The 19,760-nt window shown below is 38.4% G+C and overlaps 1 protein-coding gene and 1 long non-coding RNA gene across 2 annotated transcripts; one reads left to right on the top strand and one right to left on the bottom strand.

Annotated features, from left to right (window-relative positions):
- Positions 1 to 1,067: 1,067 nt before the first annotated feature.
- On the bottom strand, positions 1,068 to 16,981 carry LOC119263091. The gene is made up of 3 exons (XR_005130099.1): positions 16,901 to 16,981; positions 1,604 to 1,646; positions 1,068 to 1,480 (listed from the first exon to the last, which is right to left on the bottom strand). It is a non-coding gene; the product is annotated as an uncharacterized LOC119263091 (long non-coding RNA).
- On the top strand, positions 5,131 to 17,064 carry LOC108436073 (myosin-7-like). Its single transcript, XM_017712295.2, has 37 exons — positions 5,131 to 5,331; positions 5,496 to 5,639; positions 5,729 to 5,885; positions 6,185 to 6,212; positions 6,395 to 6,497; positions 6,590 to 6,682; positions 6,813 to 6,876; positions 6,972 to 7,070; positions 7,256 to 7,359; positions 7,565 to 7,703; positions 7,997 to 8,115; positions 8,206 to 8,355; positions 8,489 to 8,659; positions 8,753 to 9,062; positions 9,177 to 9,256; positions 9,840 to 10,045; positions 10,409 to 10,532; positions 10,680 to 10,816; positions 10,910 to 11,165; positions 11,256 to 11,498; positions 11,580 to 11,756; positions 11,858 to 12,003; positions 12,086 to 12,176; positions 12,264 to 12,653; positions 12,735 to 12,861; positions 12,973 to 13,091; positions 13,184 to 13,380; positions 13,489 to 13,672; positions 13,933 to 14,098; positions 14,194 to 14,318; positions 14,772 to 15,080; positions 15,176 to 15,379; positions 15,477 to 15,773; positions 15,879 to 15,983; positions 16,321 to 16,416; positions 16,528 to 16,659; positions 16,947 to 17,064. Exons 1-37 carry the CDS (start codon positions 5,131 to 5,133, stop codon positions 16,965 to 16,967), a joined length of 5,814 nt encoding a protein of 1,937 aa, XP_017567784.2. The 3' UTR covers positions 16,968 to 17,064.
- Positions 17,065 to 19,760: the final 2,696 nt, after the last annotated feature.

The following is a 19,760-nucleotide window of genomic DNA, read 5'->3' as shown; positions in this document are numbered from 1 at the left end:
AGTAGAATGGGGGAAAGTAGCCTTTGAAATGGCAATGTCACTGTCATGCCTTTTCATCAAATTTGTTTGTCAAATTTCTGCCCTGGCAGAGCTGCCCCAGCCAATAAGCGTACAGAACAGGACTGCAGAGTACTGAGGCATGGAAAAATTGTCTTCCAAGCTGCCTCTGGATGCAACTTTAGCACAAGAACTATTTGTTAAGAGCTTCATGCATGGCTTCTAATTACAGTAGCACAGCAGCAGAACATAAGCCTATGATGGCCATGAGTAATGGGGAACATCATCTGGAGTGGTGTATAGTATGTCACTACTGGCCTCTGAAGCAATGGAAATTCATTTTCTAAAGTGATGAATCATGCTTCACCATCTCACAGGTGAATTTGGGTTTGGTGGATGCACGAGAACAATGCCAAGTGCAAAGTTTGGTGGAGGAGAAATAACTGCCTGGATTTTTTTCATGGTTGTAGTCTCTTATTTCCAGTGGGGGGAAATTTGATGTTATGGCATAAATGAACTTTCTAGAGAAGCGACATGTTTCCAGTTTATGCTGACCTTGCCCACTTTATATTATTTCTGAATTCCTTAGAATAATAAAATCTTATACAATAATAATAATAATAATAATAAGAAGAAGAAGAACAAGAACAAGACTAATAAGAATACATGCTTGTTTTCAAACAATCTGTTATATCTGTAATCTATTGTTTATTATTCAGAAGCGGTTCTAATTATAGAGGCAATATAAAAATAGTTATTGTCAGTAAATAGATTCAAAAAGTAAATACAGTTTCTCCCCATCAAGGAAAATGTCTTAATTAGTTGGTTTAATAATGAGCTAAAATTTGGACCACTGTCCTAATATAATGTCTATCCCCCCTGTGTATATTTTTGTTTGTATTCATGAACAAAACTGTATTTGCCTTCAAAACATTATTTAACATTACTTTTAGTACCATTTCTCATCACTTCTCAACATTTCCTGAAAGTGATAGAAGTTAGACTATCTTGAGCATTTTACTCAGCTCTCAAATTTCAGCAATGCTAATCATAAAGCAGCAGGGCAGTTGATTACTGAAAAATATACATTTCCAGAGTCCTCTACAGAAATGTGAATCAGCCCTTAATTACGGTATATCGAAGGTGTTAGAAATAGCAGAATACATAACAATGGTATATGATCATTAGTTAACATAGTAATAAGGTTAATTAGTTAATGTTTTTAAAAGTGTCCCATTACCTGTATTCATCCAAATGCATCTTATTAAATGGAAAGAAGGAACACCTACCTCATAAAATAAAGAGCTTAAGAGTGTCTATGAGCGCTCTGTTGGTGGGTGGGTTGATGCATACCATAAAAGGCATGATGCACCTTTGCTGGATGGTATTGACCAAAGTAGGTCTCCATAGACAACTTTCTCCAGGTTATCTTATTCTGTGGACGGAAGATGCAGCACTTCTGTCAGTTTGGCATCTGTATATCCTGAAATAAAGAAACATGAAAAAACACATGCAAATAAACTTCTAACAATATGTGCTTACTCTGTAACAATTTGTGCTTTACAGCACGTGAACTGGTTATTTGACAGTTGGTTCATCTACTTACAAAAATGACAGAGTTCCTCCTTTCAACTGCAAACGGCCCTTGTCTGCAAAGAAAGCAAATCTGTATCAGGAACACACAGACTTGTTGGATGCCCTGAAGGCTACTGTAGGCTGACCTGCTTTGGTGTGGCTCAAGGTGATGAGCAGGCCAGCAGGATGGTGTTGATTAGAGGAGGAGTCTACACCGAGCAGCTGAGAATTGGAGGACGTTAAAAGGTTCACCAAGCATCCAGCAACCCTGCAACCTTAAACCAGACCACAGTGTACTTGGGCTATATTAGGAGTTCAATTGTTAGCTGAGGGGCCCACAAGGTCTGTAAAGTGTGTCTGTTTCTTTAGAGAAAGAATCATCTTTAAGTGACGGGGAAATAACAACAGACTGGCGCTTACATTAAACTTTAACTTCTCATCTTTGAAAAAGAAGTTGCTCTGCAAATATTTTTTCTCGTCAAATGTATAAAAAGGTTCTTAGAGTACAAATGCATATACATACATACAAGCACTGTCAGAGCTATACTGACTATGTAGATTACTGTCCAAGTTTTCCCCGTTCTCTGTATTTAGACAAAACTAAATAATTTCGACACAATTACATGAATAGAAATGTTTTCTTAACTGCATCTTTACCGTTTCATACCTATTTAGCACATCAATGAGACTAATATTATAAACTTAACTTCTGACAGGAGTGGCATTGTTTTCCCTCAATTGGCCATGTAACATAAGACAAGTCTATAGTCTATAAAGACCATAACAGTGCCAACATCTATGACTAGATACTTTTATTTATGTGCCTGGAGACCTTTACAAGTGGAGCATCTGCTCTAGTCCTACAGGGCCCATGCTAGCTTCTCAATCACAGACAGGAACTCAGTAGGAATTTCACAGGGTTATCTTTGTACTCAAGGACAATGGGAAGGAAACACTGTGGTGTAAACAAGACTGTGGCAGTGGTATGTCCTTTTTTGTCTGCCAACAGATATTCATACACATACGTATTAATACATATATATTTTCAAATATAGCTTGAAACTTCTGACGATTATCCAAAGAAATTAAATAAACAAATAACACATCAAAAGGTTTTCTCTCTGCAGTCTCCCTAACATCACACATTCTATTGGAAATATTACAATGCTCCTTATACAGTCACATTAGACAACAAGGTTGTACATGCACGTGATTTGATCGCAAGTCTTTCTACCATTTCTCTGTGCTGAATCACTACATTGTTTCTGGTGGCAAAAAACCCTGAGGGCAATCAAAATCTGCTTTCTTACTGACAATATTCACACATAACCTCATTATTATAACTGAGTCTGCTGAGTGAGTCTTATTTCAAAGCCCTTTACGGGGCCCAGTCTAGACTTTAGGGGTTAGACATTTACCACTTTCCCGTTGTGGTGGTAGGTTACACTATGAAAGAGAGAGGGAATGCAAATGTAATTCACACTTCTTGCAGTCAACTTCAAGAGTTTCTTAACCCTTCAACTGTCCACATTTACCATGCCTTGCTGTTAATCTTCTAAACATTCACACCCTGTAGTGTTGACGTCTGCGACACACTCAAAGAGTCTAATGAGTGAAGGTTTGCACCTCAGCCCTTGGCGATACGACGAATTGTTAAAAGAGACAGTCATAACAAATCAAATCTTCCTTGACAGCCCATGTATAGATACATTCTGAAAAAATCTCATGAAAAGAAACACCACCATAACTTCTAATTTATATCATTCATACTTGTCCTGATACATGTAATACACATAGTCATCTGCAAATGACAGTTTGTTGATTTTCTAAGTGACAACAAATTAACATCCTCTACAGAGAGCACACTGCTACATATATAAATGAACAATACCTGGTTATTTGGTGAATTTAACATACTGGAAAAATATAAAACATAAAAAGTGGCTTGTGCAGAGGTTCTGGTACATTTTAACAAGCATTAAGTTTGTTCTTTGTAGTGGATGTGTTAACATTGTCATTTAGACAATCAACAAAACATGTAATCTGACAGGGAGACCAAACTTTTACAGGCAATTTTGTCATCCAAATAAGCACCCTAACTCTGAAGTGACCTTCCGATACAAACACACACACACATTTTCTAAGCTGCTTATCTTCCTGGTTCATGGGTGACAACTGAATCAAACAGTTCTGCAAGTAAAATGTTTGCCCTTGTGAAAAGCATCTCTAGAATAAAGGTCATATGCTCAAAAAGACAATGCAAAAATGGATGGGGTCAGTCGTACATGCTGTTCTTCTCAATCACCGAAAAGCACTTGGCATTAATTTCACGTGGTTATCTTTGTCCTCAAGTGTAAAGGCAAGGAAACAATGCTGTTTCAACGCCACGGGGCAGAGTGAAGCATTCACACCAGCTGGGGAATGACCTTGGTTGTACTATACCACTCAGAGACAGACAGCTGATGCCTCTCTAATATGGGCAAAAAGCACCTGTGACAGCTTGAATACACAGACACTTTGTTAATCCTTCAATCTACATAAACAAGGTATAGGATAACCCAAAGAAATGAACTAAAAATAACTCCCATCACTTCTTCCTACTTTTCTCCATTACTTTTCTTTAGGTACCCCACCTGACTCCACACTGATTTCCTGGTTGTCAAATCCAATATATTCTATTAATATAAGTGAAACCTGGAACACCATATCCATTTATAACTGCTTAAATGACTGCTACTTGAAATCTGAAATCACAGATTTAGTAATATTACATTTAAATACAAAATATTAACATACAGATAACAAATGCATGCAATCCCCATTACTATCCATTTCAGACGTACTATCACGTCTCTGCATTTCTTTCCTCTTATGCATTACACTGTTGGTATGTGTATGGTTCTCAATTACCTCCCAGTGCAGCCATGCTGACATAAACTACATGAACAAAAGAAACTGACCCCCCTATCATGCCGTCAGTAGTCTCACCAAACTGAGACACTACAATGCATCATATGGTGCCAGCAACCATATTTAGAGGACCCCTTGCATTATAAAAGGGAGAGCAGAGTGACGAACACAAGACTGGTTTTCAAGTGTATCATCTATAGGTAAGCTGACAGGGAAGCCACAAGCTCTCTATACCCAAAGGGGAATTTTAAAAAATTGTGAGGGTACTACTGCTTTACAGCCGTGAAAGTAATTGTGCTTCATATGTACTGTTAGTAATATTTATTTCATTTTAGAAATAATGAGGTTTTTAGCAGTTATATGTACTTTAGATCCTTACTGAGCTGTAAAGACTAGGTGACATGCTTTAAATTAAACAGTTTATATTTCCTGTTTATGTGGCATTAGGGCATTACACCATCACATTTCTGGAGAGGAGAAACAGCAGAAGTGAGTCACTTAAGTGCTAAAAATGCCAATGCCAATTTTATAGCTCTGTCTGTCCTCAGAATACACAATTGTGCTTCCTTCAGAAGAATACGTGGCTAGTTTCACAACACTTTGTAGCAGTGTAGTGTGATAATTCTCACAATAATCTCAGGGTGAAAGATGGGAGATGCTCAGATGGAGGAGTTTGGGGCCGCAGCCTCATATCTGAGGAAGTCGGACAAGGAACGTCTGGAAGCCCAAACTCGCCCCTTCGACATGAAGAAGGAGTGTTTCGTCCCTGATGCACAGGAGGAATATCTCAAGGCATCTATCATCAGTCGTGATGGTGACAAAGTCACTTGCGAAACATCTAAGGGAACGGTAAGTGAATTTAAGTATTCAAAGTATGTGTTCAAACTTAACTGAAAAGTTGAAAGCTTAATTGGTTAAATGTATTCATATGGCTACTATAATGTACTCGACTTTACAGGAATGTTGTGTATAGTCTGCTACACGTACAAAATGTAACATACTTTTGTCCACAGACTGTGACGGTCAAGGAGGCTGATATTCACCCGCAGAACCCGCCAAAGTTCGATAAAATTGAGGACATGGCGATGTTCACCTTTCTGCATGAGCCTGCTGTGCTGTTTAACCTCAAAGAGCGTTACGCTGCCTGGATGATCTATGTGAGTTAGACATGTGTACTTCTTCATCTACACAGATCTTCTGCATGTGTGAAAAAATAGTGAACCTGGATTTCTCTCTCGGTTTGTAGACCTACTCTGGGCTTTTCTGTGTAACTGTCAACCCCTACAAGTGGCTGCCAGTGTACAACCAAGAAGTTGTCCTTGCCTACAGAGGCAAGAAGAGGAGTGAAGCTCCTCCTCACATCTTCTCCATCTCTGACAATGCCTACCAGTACATGCTTGCAGGTATTCACAAATGAATTAAAGTAAGAATAAACACAATTTGAGATGTAAAAAAAGTGTAAGTGTATTCAGCACTCAGTTTTCCTAAATAGCTACAAAAATAACACAATACAATAATACAATAATTATCTGAAACTCATGAGGCTCATTGTTATGGTTTTACTTTTCATAACCTGTTATTTTCCCTCATAATGGTTTTAATAATGGTATTTTTATCTTTAGTGTAATGGTTGTGGTGGTAGTGATTCATCCTTTGTGAATTCAGTGACATTTAAAAAATACGTATGTATCTTTCATTTCAGATAGGGAAAACCAGTCTATTCTCATCACGTAAGTTTGTGTTTTATTACAGTAAGCTATATTCATCAATATATTTTTAATGGTTCCAAATGAAAATCCAATTTTCCTAAAATTACTATTATAATTTCATGATACTATTACTACTACTACTACTACTACTACTATTATTATTAATAATAATATTATGACAAGTTCTATATTGTGATACACAGTGGAGAATCTGGTGCTGGGAAAACTGTGAACACCAAGAGAGTCATTCAGTACTTTGCCAGCATTGCTGCTGGAGGTTTCAAGAGGGAAACCACTGATAAGAAGGTTGGAACATCTATAGCTATTACATGGCTTCATTGGCCAATACATGGATAATTACTTTTCATAACAATATTTCCTTCTTGCCATTTACCCAGGGTACTCTAGAGGATCAAATCATCCAGTGTAACCCTGCTTTGGAGGCTTTTGGTAATGCCAAGACCATCAGAAATGACAATTCCTCTCGTTTTGTGAGTAAAACAAAAATGTTTACTGTTTTGTTGTAGAAGGATTTATTTTTTATTTCACTACAACAGGATTTCATATATATATGTATCCTAATATCATGTTATATTCATTTTATTTGTAATTTTCTAACAGGGTAAGTTCATCCGAATCCACTTTGGTGCCACTGGAAAGCTTGCCTCTGCTGATATTGAGACTTGTAAGCATTCTTTCAGTCAATAAAGCTTTTTATTTGTAAAGATGTGAGCAAAGCACCTTTGGTCACTGGCTGTTTCAATTATATTTGTAATACAGATCTTTTGGAGAAGTCTCGTGTCACTTTCCAGCTTAAAGCTGAGAGGGACTACCACATCTTCTACCAGATCCTGTCTCAGAAGAAACCCGAGTTGCTAGGTCAGCAAGAAACATGTTTAATAATTTCTTATTATTATAAAAATAAAAAAGTACCAATAGGTTTGTTAGAAACAAATCTTAATAAAAGTATATATATATATATATATATATATATATATATATATATATATATATATATATATATATATATATATATATATATATACATCTTCTCTTTCTCACAGAGATGCTGCTCATCACTGCTAACCCCTATGATTATGCCTACATCTCCCAAGGAGAGACCCAAGTAGCTTCTATTAATGATGCAGATGAGCTGATGGCCACTGATGTACGTATCGAAAGAACTATCCAAGTTCTCACATTTTCAGGGTTTTAAGATTTAGTCCAAAAGAACCATAAGCCATTTCTTTGAAAAATTGTTAATTTGTGTGTTCATAAGGCCAAGCAAACTTTAAAACTACTGTTTCTCTTGTAGCATTCCTGAGAACTGATACACTTTTGATTTAATGGAAACATTGTATTTGTTGCTTTAGGAAGCTTTTGATGTGTTGGGCTTCACCCAAGAGGAGAAGAACAGCATTTATAAGCTGATTGGTGCCATCATGCACTACGGCAACATGAGGTTTAAGCAGAAGCAGAGAGAGGAGCAGGCTGAGGCAGATGGCACTGAGGGTAAGTATAAACTCAATCAGTAACCATTAAGTACAAAACCTCATAAAGTTCACAGAACTGCCGGTGACTGACGACTTGCATTCCTTACTGCTATAATTTAAGAATAACTCAGCTAGTTTGCATGATTTCCAAATAATTACTGAATAATGAGCCTTAGGATGTAATAAAAATCACTGAGTTTAAGAGATTACTTCAGCCAGCTCAGTGATGAGATATAACCAAAGTGTTACTTATTTTAATATGAGGAGGTCCTTTGCTGTTGAATGGACTTCATATTCTTTTTATTCCTCCAGATGCCGACAAATCAGCTTATCTGATGGGTCTGAACTCTGCGGATCTCATCAAGGCTCTGTGTCACCCGAGAGTCAAAGTAGGGAATGAGTGGGTTACAAAAGGACAGAATGTCCAACAGGTAAAATTAGCTGTAGGGCATATTGCACAGAAATTACAAAATACTTTGTAATTCTGCTGTAACCCATAATTTATCACTTTCATCGATCAGGTGTATTATGCTATTGGTGCTCTGTCTAAGTCAGTGTATGAAAAGATGTTCCTTTGGATGGTTGTAAGAATTAACCAATCCCTGGACACCAAACAACCCCGCCAGTACTTCATTGGTGTGCTGGATATTGCTGGCTTTGAGATCTTTGATGTAAGTTCTTTCAATTTTTTTCAGCATACCACTCCCAGTGTTTTATGAGTTTCATTTAAACTATTGGAAAGTACAGTAAAGCATCCTGTAAATCACCTGTGCTAATATAGTGCACACTGCATTTCTGATCTAGTTCAACACCTTTGAGCAGCTGTGCATCAACTTCACTAATGAGAAGTTGCAGCAGTTTTTCAACCACCACATGTTTGTGCTGGAGCAAGAAGAGTACAAGAAAGAGGGCATTGAATGGGAGTTCATTGACTTCGGCATGGACTTACAAGCCTGTATTGATCTTATTGAAAAGGTGAATTCAAATTTATGATGTGAGAAAACAGCTTTATTCGGCAATGATAATTTGGCCATATGAACTAAGACTTCTTTGTTCTTTTCTCTGTAGCCCATGGGTATCATGTCCATCCTTGAAGAGGAGTGCATGTTTCCCAAGGCCAGTGATTCCACATTCAAAGCTAAGCTTTATGACAACCACCTGGGAAAATCTGCTAACTTCCAGAAGCCCAGAATTGTGAAGGGTAAACCAGAGGCCCACTTCTCTCTGGTTCATTACGCTGGCACAGTTGACTATAACATCATGAACTGGCTGGTGAAGAACAAGGACCCCCTCAATGAAACTGTTGTGGGGTTATATCAGAAGTCCACCATGAAACTGTTGTCTCATCTGTTTGCAAATTATGCCGGTGCTGATTCAGGTATGTGAACTACAATGGGAATGGCTTGCAATATTTCAGAAACAAACAATTGCACTTATGGTTTTATTCTCAGGAGACAAAGGTATTTAGTAATCACATATTGTGTCTTAACAGCCACGGAAGGAGGTGGAGGAAAAGCCAAGGAAAAGAAGAAAAAGGGATCCTCTTTCCAGACTGTATCTGCCCTTCACAGGGTGAGATGAAGAGTTTTTGAATATGTTAGCATCTATGCATGAATTAAAGTTTTCACACATTGACCATATATATTGTCACTGTTCAAAAAAAAGAAAAAAATTTTTTTCAATGTTCCTTTTTCATCATCATTTGAGCAAACCAAATGTCCTATACACCATGTGAAAATTTAATGATGATTGGACCAACAGAACAATTTTTAAATAAAATCTAGTTACATTGACTTACATTAAGAGAAAGGAATGCAAAATATACTTATTTTCTGTTAGACAGCGATGATATGCAAGTTGTCTTTATGCTACCAAGTTCAACATTTTGCAATGGCTGCAGAAAGCATTAAATGTGATGCACATCTAGACCGCCTAAATTGCTTTTGAATCAATGCCAAATCTGATACAAATTTCACCTCTGCCTTCATGAGCTGTAACTAAATGTCTGCATTTTGTTAAGATTTTCTCCTTACTTTATGAGCTAAGTAAATTTTCTTCTTTTTCGAGAATTTTAAGCAAGTGGTATTTTTGTAATTTGTTTACAATACCAGTGTCCAACGATGGGCAATGTGTGCTGTATATGGTCTATCTTTAGGAGAATCTGAACAAGCTGATGACCAACTTGAGATCAACTCATCCCCATTTTGTGCGCTGCATCATCCCCAATGAGACCAAGACTCCTGGGGCCATGGAGAACCCTCTTGTCATGCACCAGCTGCGCTGTAACGGTGTGCTGGAAGGCATCAGAATTTGCAGAAAGGGCTTCCCCAACAGGATTCTCTATGGTGACTTTAAACAAAGGTAGAGTACAGCACTGGATCAATTGTAACTTGTTATTAATGCTATTCTGTTGTACCTTTCATTATCCTTTATAAAGGAAAACGTAACTAGATAACAACATATTATTGACCACTATGGTTATAAAAAATAGCAGTGCCAGAACAGACACAATTGCTTTTGTACAGGTTGCCAAAGAGAAAATACTCTACCTGCACAATTCTTGCTCACAAAATGGTCTCTTGTGCAGCAGATCTTTTGAAAAATACAAAGAGTTGAATAGATCACCAGTACTGAACTTTCTGTTCAGTGTGAAGTCTGAATGTGAAGCTGCACTACACGTTTAATGCAATCGTGTACAGTTATTGCATTATTTTAATTTTATAGATATCGTATCTTGAATCCTTCTGCCATCCCTGAGGGACAGTTTATTGACAGCAGAAAGGGAGCAGAAAAACTGCTGGGTTCCCTGGACATTGATCACAACCAGTACAAGTTTGGTCACACCAAGGTACAACTTTACAATGAACAGAGAGAATGAAGGAAAAACAAATGTGTTCAGCATGTAACACTTCGGGGTATTTATTCTGTTCTGCTTGACTGGTTGAATAATGGTAAAAAATAACACAACTATTTTCTTATGATGTAAATTATAAAGGTATTCTTCAAGGCCGGGCTTCTGGGTACTCTTGAGGAGATGCGAGATGACCGCCTCGCTCTCATCATCACGGGTATTCAGGCCCGGTCTCGTGGTCTTCTCTCAAGAATTGAGTTCCAGAAGATTGTGGAGCGTCGGTAATGTTATATGTTGCCTTATTCTTATACCTCATGAACACAAACTATTAAATCATTTAAAAATATATTCATATTTTCTGTGTCACATTTCAGAGATGCCTTGCTTGTGATCCAGTGGAATGTTCGTGCTTTCATGGGTGTCAAGAATTGGCCCTGGATGAAGCTTTACTTCAAAATTAAACCACTGCTAAGGTCTGCTGAAGCAGAGAAGGAGATGGCTAACATGAAAGAGGAATTCCTAAAGCTAAAAGAAGCATACGCTAAATCTGAAGCCCGCAGAAAAGAGCTTGAGGAGAAAATGGTTACACTTCTCCAAGAGAAAAATGACCTGCAACTCCAAGTTCAGGCTGTGAGTTTACAGTTATGACTGTGATATCTGACATGTTAAATGTACAGATATCTAACTCAACATGCTAATTTATGATGTATGCTTAAACAGGAGCAAGACAATCTTTGTGATGCTGAGGAACGATGTGAGGGTCTTATCAAAAACAAGATTCAACTTGAAGCAAAATGCAAAGAATTAACTGAGAGACTGGAGGATGAAGAAGAGATGAATGCAGAGTTGGTTGCAAAGAAGAGAAAACTAGAGGATGAATGCTCTGAGCTTAAGAAAGATATTGATGATCTTGAGTTAACCTTGGCCAAAGTGGAGAAGGAGAAACATGCTACTGAGAATAAGGTCTGTTCTTGCTATTAATACTGACATGCTTATTAAACAATGATTTGTATGATGGATAGCTTATTCTGTTTCTCTTCTCAGGTTAAAAACCTGACAGAAGAAATGGCAGCACTGGATGAAATCATTGCCAAGCTGACCAAGGAGAAGAAAGCTCTCCAGGAGGCCCATCAGCAAACACTAGATGACCTACAAAGCGAAGAGGACAAAGTTAATACTCTGACTAAGGCCAAAGCCAAGCTGGAGCAGCAAGTTGACGATGTCAGTAATTTATTTAATCATTCCAAATAATGGACAATTAAATACAGAAATATTGCTAATCCCATTAAAAAGATAAAACCAAAGCATTATTTCCTTTCCAGCTTGAGGGATCCTTGGAACAGGAAAAGAAGATCCGCATGGATCTTGAGAGGGTTAAGAGAAAGCTTGAAGGAGACTTAAAACTATCCCAAGAGAATGTCATGGATCTGGAAAATGACAAGCAACAGCTGGAGGAGAGGCTCAAAAAGTAGGTTTTTAATAATCAACAAAATTTACTTATATGAAAAACTTACATGAACATCTGTAACATATTCTCATTAAAAACACAGGAAAGATTTTGAAATCAGCCAACTCAACAGCAAGATTGAGGATGAGCAGGCAATGGCATCCCAGCTCCAAAAGAAACTGAAGGAGTTACAGGTGTTATTCATATGTCACTGGTTTTACAGACATATTTGATTTATTTTCTTGAGCTTCCAATTGTTACTGTTGTACCATACATTCTAGGCCCGCATTGAAGAGCTTGAGGAAGAGCTGGAGGCAGAGAGAGCTGCCCGGGCCAAGGTTGAGAAACAGAGGGCAGACTTATCAAGAGAACTGGAAGAGATCAGCGAAAGGCTGGAGGAGGCTGGTGGAGCCACTGCTGCCCAGATTGAAATGAACAAGAAGAGAGAGGCCGAGTTCCAGAAACTGCGCAGAGACCTTGAAGAGGCCACTCTGCAACATGAAGCCACTGCTGCTACACTGAGGAAGAAAAATGCTGACAGTGTGGCTGATCTGGGAGAACAGATTGACAACCTTCAGAGAGTGAAGCAGAAGCTTGAAAAAGAGAAGAGTGAACTGAGACTTGAGCTGGATGATGTGGTTTCCAACATGGAGCAAATTGTCAAGGCCAAAGTAAGCTGTCATTACTTTTCCTATATTCTGCTTTTTCAGGTTTTTAATATTGAATTATTGAATGTATGTTCTTTGTGCCAGACAAACCTAGAAAAAATGTGCAGGACTCTAGAGGACCAGATGAGTGAGTACAGAACTAAATATGAGGAAGGACAACGCAGCATCAATGACTTCAGCATGCAAAAAGCTAAACTCCAAACTGAGAATGGTAAAGACTAAGATTGTATATGTGGTGTGTAGGTATGTACTAAGTTTAAATACATAACATACAGATGTTTAATATATCACAAAATATCACTGTGATCTACTTGTAATCAAGGTGAACTTGCAAGACAACTGGAAGAGAAGGATTCCTTGGTCTCTCAGCTGACCAGAGGCAAGCAGTCCTATACGCAACAGATTGAGGACCTCAAGAGACAACTTGAAGAGGAAGTGAAGGTATTTCTAGTAATTGAGTTTAAAATCATTTAACCTGGTAATACATTATGTGACCATATGTAGTCAACGAGATATTGGCCTGTCTCTTATAGGCTAAGAATGCCCTGGCCCATGCAGTGCAGTCTGCCCGTCATGATTCTGACCTGCTTAGAGAGCAGTACGAGGAGGAGCAGGAAGCCAAGGCTGAGCTGCAACGTAGTCTCTCCAAAGCAAATTCTGAGGTGGCTCAGTGGAGAACCAAGTATGAAACTGATGCCATACAAAGAACAGAGGAGCTGGAAGATGCAAAGTAAGAAATACGAAATCCATTGTCAAATATTCAAAAGCATAAATTTTTGTATTTTTATATTAAAAAAATATATAAACGGCCTGAATTCAACACTGCCTTGCCTTTCAGGAAAAAACTTGCTCAGCGTCTGCAAGATGCAGAAGAAGCAGTGGAAGCTGTCAATGCCAAATGCTCCTCTCTGGAGAAGACCAAGCACAGACTGCAGAATGAGATTGAAGACCTCATGGTTGATGTAGAAAGATCCAATGCTGCTGCAGCTGCTCTGGACAAGAAGCAAAGAAACTTTGACAAGGTGATGATTTACTGTTTGAAAAAAAAAAATTGCAGAGAATGTTCCAAAGAAAACTGTTGTTCCTGTCTTTTGTTAGTTAGTCACATGAAGCTAAAGGATTGTGTATATATATATATATATATATATATATATATATATATACACATATACATACATATATATATATATATATATATATATATATATATATATATATATATATATATATATATATATATATTGTGTGTTTGTGTGTGTGTGTGTGTGTGTGTGTGATATAGGTACTTGCTGAATGGAAGCAAAAATATGAAGAGTCTCAGACTGAGTTAGAAAGTGCCCAAAAGGAGGCCCGATCTCTAAGCACTGAGCTGTTTAAACTGAAGAACTCCTATGAAGAGTCTCTGGATCATCTGGAGACCATGAAAAGGGAGAACAAGAACCTTCAAGGTAGCTATTTTTAGTACATTTACTGGTACAGTGATGAATAATACCTGTCGTACAGATAAATAACACTACCAAACATTATTGCCTTTGTCAAACAGAGGAAATTTCTGATCTCACTGAGCAAATTGGGGAGACGGGGAAAAGCATCCATGAACTGGAGAAAACCCGTAAACAGCTGGAACAGGAAAAGGCTGAGATTCAGTCTGCCCTGGAAGAGGCTGAGGTAAATTGACTGTATATGGAGAAGACAAAAACGTATATACATACATTCTTAAAAAAAGATGGTTCTTCAATCGAGAAAATGTTTCTATATAGAATCATCCAGCCATCCATCCATCCATCCATTTTCTAAGCCGCTTCTCCGTCAGGGTCGCGGGAGGGATGCTGGAGCCTATCCCAGCAGTCTTCGGGCAGAAGGCAGGATACACCCTGGACAGGTCGCCAGTCCATCGCAGGGCATATATAGAATCATGAACACTCAAAGAACCTCTAGGCATGATTTAAGAGTGGAGAATGTGCTATGGATGGTTCTATATAGAAAATAGTTCTATATAGCACTATTATTACAAGGCAAAGAACCCTGTTTGTACTGTATAGAACTTTTTTCAGCCAATGAAACCAAAGATGAAGTAAATTATTGTTGACACTGTTACAATTCACAACTGTGAACTTATAGGGCTCCCTTGAGCATGAAGAAGGAAAGATCTTGCGGGCACAGCTGGAGTTCAACCAAGTGAAGGCTGATATTGAGCGTAAGTTGTCAGAGAAGGATGAAGAGATGGAGCAGGCCAAGAGAAACCACCAGAGAGTGGTGGACACCCTACAAAGCTCTCTGGAGTCTGAGACTCGCAGCAGGAATGAAGCTCTCAGGATAAAGAAGAAGATGGAGGGAGACCTCAATGAGATGGAGATTCAGCTTAGCCAGGCTAACAGGCAGGCAGCAGAGGCACAGAAGCAACTCAAGGGTCTCCATGGGCATCTGAAGGTAGGCCTGAAAACACATGATAGGAAGTAATACTGGTAAAATCTCCTTACAAGTTGTGAAATTCAATTGCTACATTGTGAACATTTACCTTGTAGGATGCTCAACTGCAGTTGGACGATGCTCTCCGTGTTAATGATGATCTCAAAGAGAACATTGCTATTGTGGAGAGACGCAACAATCTGCTACAAGCTGAACTAGATGAGCTGAGATCCCTTGTCGAGCAGACTGAGAGAGGACGGAAACTGGCAGAGCAGGAACTACTGGATGTCAGTGAGAGGGTTCAGCTATTACACTCCCAGGTAGTATACAGATTTCCTTGTGGCTTAAATAAAAAGATGCAAAATTCATGGTGGAGAAAGTATCTCATAAGCAATTTCTACTATAAACTATAAATAGAACACTAGTCTGCTGAACCAGAAGAAGAAACTGGAAGGTGACACTTCCCAGCTTCAGACTGAGGTAGAGGAGGCTGTCCAAGAGTGCAGGAATGCTGAGGAAAAGGCCAAAAAAGCCATCACTGATGCTGCCATGATGGCAGAGGAGCTGAAGAAGGAGCAGGACACCAGTGCTCACTTGGAGCGTATGAAGAAAAACATGGAGCAGACCATCAAAGACTTACAGCACCGCCTGGATGAAGCTGAGCAAATTGCCATGAAGGGTGGGAAGAAGCAGGTTCAGAAGCTGGAGGCCAGGGTTAGTAACTAAAATATCCCAAAAATTTAGAAAAGTTTAAAAACAAACACATTTAGCATATCGTTATAGAATGGACCTAAACATTAACTCAGATTTTTCTTGCAGGTGAGAGAGCTGGAAAATGAGGTGGAGATAGAACAGAGAAAGGCCAGTGACTCTGTGAAAGGAATTCGGAAATATGAAAGACGCATCAAGGAGCTCACTTACCAGGTAGACCACTCCTTCTTGTGAAAAAGACAATAATTAAAGCTAATGTCATTAATGCACAAAGTGATTAAGCTATGTCTAAACAATCATGTTTGAGTTGATTTTTTGCCTATCTGAAAAATATCAGTGCAAAGACGTTTGCATAATTGAGCTAAAAGTGTAAAGTGTATAATATAGCATACATACAACAGCATGACTATCTAACATGGTTGCACACCAGGTCTGCTCCTCTGCCACCTTCAGCAGGCCTTGACTCAAAAGCACAGCAGGATCTGCTACATAAATTCCTTTAAGCAGCTGTATTTTTTACTAATTTCATCCTTTTATTTCTCTCTCACAGACTGAGGAGGATCGTAAAAATCTGGCCCGTCTTCAAGACTTGGTAGACAAATTGCAGCTAAAAGTTAAGTCCTACAAGAGAGCTGCAGAGGAAGCTGTAAGTAATAATTTAAACATCATGAACCTGCTATACCTTATGCCATGATTAATCATATGTATTGCCTTTCACCTTTTCTCTGAATTCAAACATTCACTGTTTATTTCACAGGAGGAGCAGGCCAATGCTAATTTGACCAAGTTCCGTAAGATACAGCATGAGCTGGATGAGGCAGAGGAGAGGGCTGATATTGCAGAGTCTCAGGTCAACAAGCTAAGAGCCAAAAGCCGAGACACAGGCAAGGTGAGTGGGGCAATAAAGGTAATTAAATTAGCCAAGGAAAGGCAATGCAAGATTACGAAGGCAGGAATAGTTATTTGAAAAAACAATTTGCATTTGTATATCTGACTAACATGAGGTAAAACATAAATAGAAACTGCTGGACTTAATAATGACACAAAAGGAAACTGGTTGGACAAGATATCAGCTCAAAAAGCTGGAGCATATTGAAATAGTATTACTGACAAAAAAAAAACACTTTTACCTTGCATGTTTACATTTTTCTTTTCTTCCTTTTTTCCATCTTCCAGAAAGGACATGATGAAGAGTGAAGCTCTCATTTGAACCTTTCTTGAAAGCTTGTCTTCTGTGATTCTTCTTCAGTTGCTTGCCTGTAGCCGGATAGAATAAAGTTCATATTCAGTTGAACTCTTTGTCTGCTGTTTATGTTGTCTGTGTGACATTACTTCAGCTATGCATCTCATCCCACACAGAGGTCTGATGTAAGTCTCACTGGTGTAGTACTGTTAGTCATTCTTTCATTAGTCTTGATACAGCTGTAGTATAGGCCTGAAAAGGTATTACACGTTAAGCCATCAGGTGCTTACTTCTGTATTTACATTATCAACTACAAGATATACAATGCACTTGCATATAAAACAGTGTGTTAGCTACTATACAGAAGACAGATTGCTTGCAGAAGAGGCCCAGGGATCACTTGCCCCATTTGCTCCTTTGACTGTTAATAATATTTGTTAATAACAAGGAAAATATTAAGTAATTAAGTAGCCCCTGACTAGTAGGCTGCTTGGTACAAAAAAACCAAGATATCCAGCAGCCTCGTGTTGTTTTGTGGTGAGCATACAAACTGCTAACTTTCCATAATTTTCAGTAATTCAGTGTACATTAAAATACATTAGTGTATTTTGTGTTTTCATATGTAGTCAGACAGCCCATCTGCTTGGTAAATGTATAAACGTTAGAATATTATTGCATATAAAAAGTACAAAACATTTATGTAAATAAATCTATGAAAAACATCCTAGAAATTCTAAAAGTTATTTACGTCTTGAGCACATGGATAATGTAATGAAAGGCACAGAATCACTGAGCAACATGAACCACAATTAACGCTACAGCTGATGGTAGTTATGTGCAGCTGTGCTTGTTAGTTTAATAGAGAAGGGAGCTGCAGATGAAGCAGAACAAAATCAAGTCTTCATTCAAAGATAAAGTTGACCTTAATTAACATGCTCATGTAAGAAATGTGAGTGGGCCTATTGCTCTGCGGTCAGTCTCCTTACATAACATAGATTGCTTAAATCAGCAGTTTCTCCAGTTTAATTTGGTGTGTAAAATTAATGTTAGTTTCAAGCACACTTGCTAAAACAGTCTAGCCCACAGTAGCCACATTTACATGCAGCCTGATAATCTGTTAATAATCCGACTAATATCTTGATCGGAATAGAATACGTCCATGTAAACACCTCAGTCTGAATAGACTAATCCGATTGAGACCATTTGGAATACAATTTCTATCCGATTGATCGAGGTAGGTAAACCTCCAAATAATCCGTTAAATAGAAGAATAATAGACGTGTAAACTCCTGAATCCGATTACATTCCAATTGCGAACATGTAAGTACGTTCTGCGCATGCGCTGCACGTCATAGCGAAAGGTTTATACCGTTCAACATGGCGGAGCAGAAACTGGTCTGCAGAGGAGACGAAGTTTATACTCTGAGCTTTAAAAGACGGCGGTGGGATGGACGTCCAGCTTATGTGTCTCAGAACACGTCTTCATCTCTGCCTTCTTTCATAAGTACATGTGAGGGACGTTTACCTGAGTCTGACATCATTTTAAAGTAATTAAAAACACAATCACTGCTCACTGCTGCTCATCTCACTCTGACTGGACCTCATTTGATGTTCGCTGTCATGGTAACGTGTACTCTAAGTGCTACTCCATGCATGCGCATCATTTTGCATCAGATTACTTCTAGCGAGCATGTAAAGATTTTCCATCAGATTGTTGAGTGGAGTGAGAATAAACACCTCAGTCTGAATCTGTAATCCGATTGTATTAAATCTGATTGGCAAAAGTCTTTGCATGTAAACAGCCAGTTTCCTGACGCACTGGGGCGGAGTCGGTTGAAACCATTACGTTTCACTCTTAAGGGCTCCTTAAGGGTTCTTGAATGGTTCTATTCAGAACCCTTTTCATGCCTAAATGGTTCTTTGGAACCATGGTTCTTCAGATTCGTGGAGAATGTGTTGCATATGGTTCTGTAGCTACAGAAAACTGTTTGCACCAAAAGGGTTCTGCTATTGTTAAGATGCCAAGCTTGTAACAATAACAGAACGTTTTCAGGTGCTATTTAGATCCATTTCCAAAAAGGTTCTGCACAGAACCATGTACAACACATTCTCCATCAATGGTAAAGGCATTTAAGCATCCAAATGCTTCTGAATAGAACCATTCCCTTCACTAAAGAACCCTTGAAGAACCATCTTTTTAAAGAGTGTAACGTTATGGTTTCAAACGACACTGCTAGCTAGTTAGCTAGACTGTTTTAGCATGTGTGTTTGAACTTAGCATAATTTTACACAACGAGTTAAACTGGAGAAACCAAGGATTTTAACAATGTAAGTTACAACATTTAACCTCCATTAATATTAGCTAGCGCTAAATAATACTCAACATGTGAAATTTTACTTTTCTTACCTCAAAATCGGATATTATCACATAAAACGTCACTGCATCACAGCTAGCTGACCAGCTAACCAAGACCACAGCTGCGTGTCCTTCCTCTGCTGGTGTTTTCAAAACACTAATTAAACCCATGGAGGTTAGTTAGCTATAACCATCTATCAAGGTTACTATATACTAAATTTAACACAATTTTATTGTTTTTTTTTCTGTATTTTGGTTCTCTTCTGTCTCTGCAGGTCTAAATCTAACCTTACTCTCCTGCTTTATGACCATAAAGTAAAACCCCGCTGCTGAGACTGAGGCATCTACACATGACGGTTTTGTTTTATAGAAATTGATAAAACTGCATGAAAAAACGGTTAAACGAGGGCGAAGGCGGTTATTTAAACAGAGCCTTTACTGAAAGGACTGC

The sequence above is a fragment of the Pygocentrus nattereri genome, chromosome 3, assembly GCF_015220715.1.
Source record: "Pygocentrus nattereri isolate fPygNat1 chromosome 3, fPygNat1.pri, whole genome shotgun sequence".
In the NCBI taxonomy this organism is placed as follows: Eukaryota; Metazoa; Chordata; class Actinopteri; order Characiformes; family Serrasalmidae; genus Pygocentrus; species Pygocentrus nattereri.
The sequence above is the reverse complement of the archived record's forward strand: the minus strand, read 5'-3'. Positions and strand labels throughout refer to the sequence as shown.

Coding starts and splice junctions, on each gene's coding strand:
- LOC108436073 (XM_017712295.2), top strand. CDS start 5,131: ATGGGAGATGCTCAGATGGAGGAGTTTGGGGCCGCAGCCTCATATCTG. Junction 9,063..9,176: donor TTATGCCGGTGCTGATTCAG/GTATGTGAACTA, acceptor GTGTCTTAACAG/CCACGGAAGGAGGTGGAGGA. Junction 15,380..15,476: donor TTCAGCTATTACACTCCCAG/GTAGTATACAGA, acceptor AACTATAAATAG/AACACTAGTCTGCTGAACCA.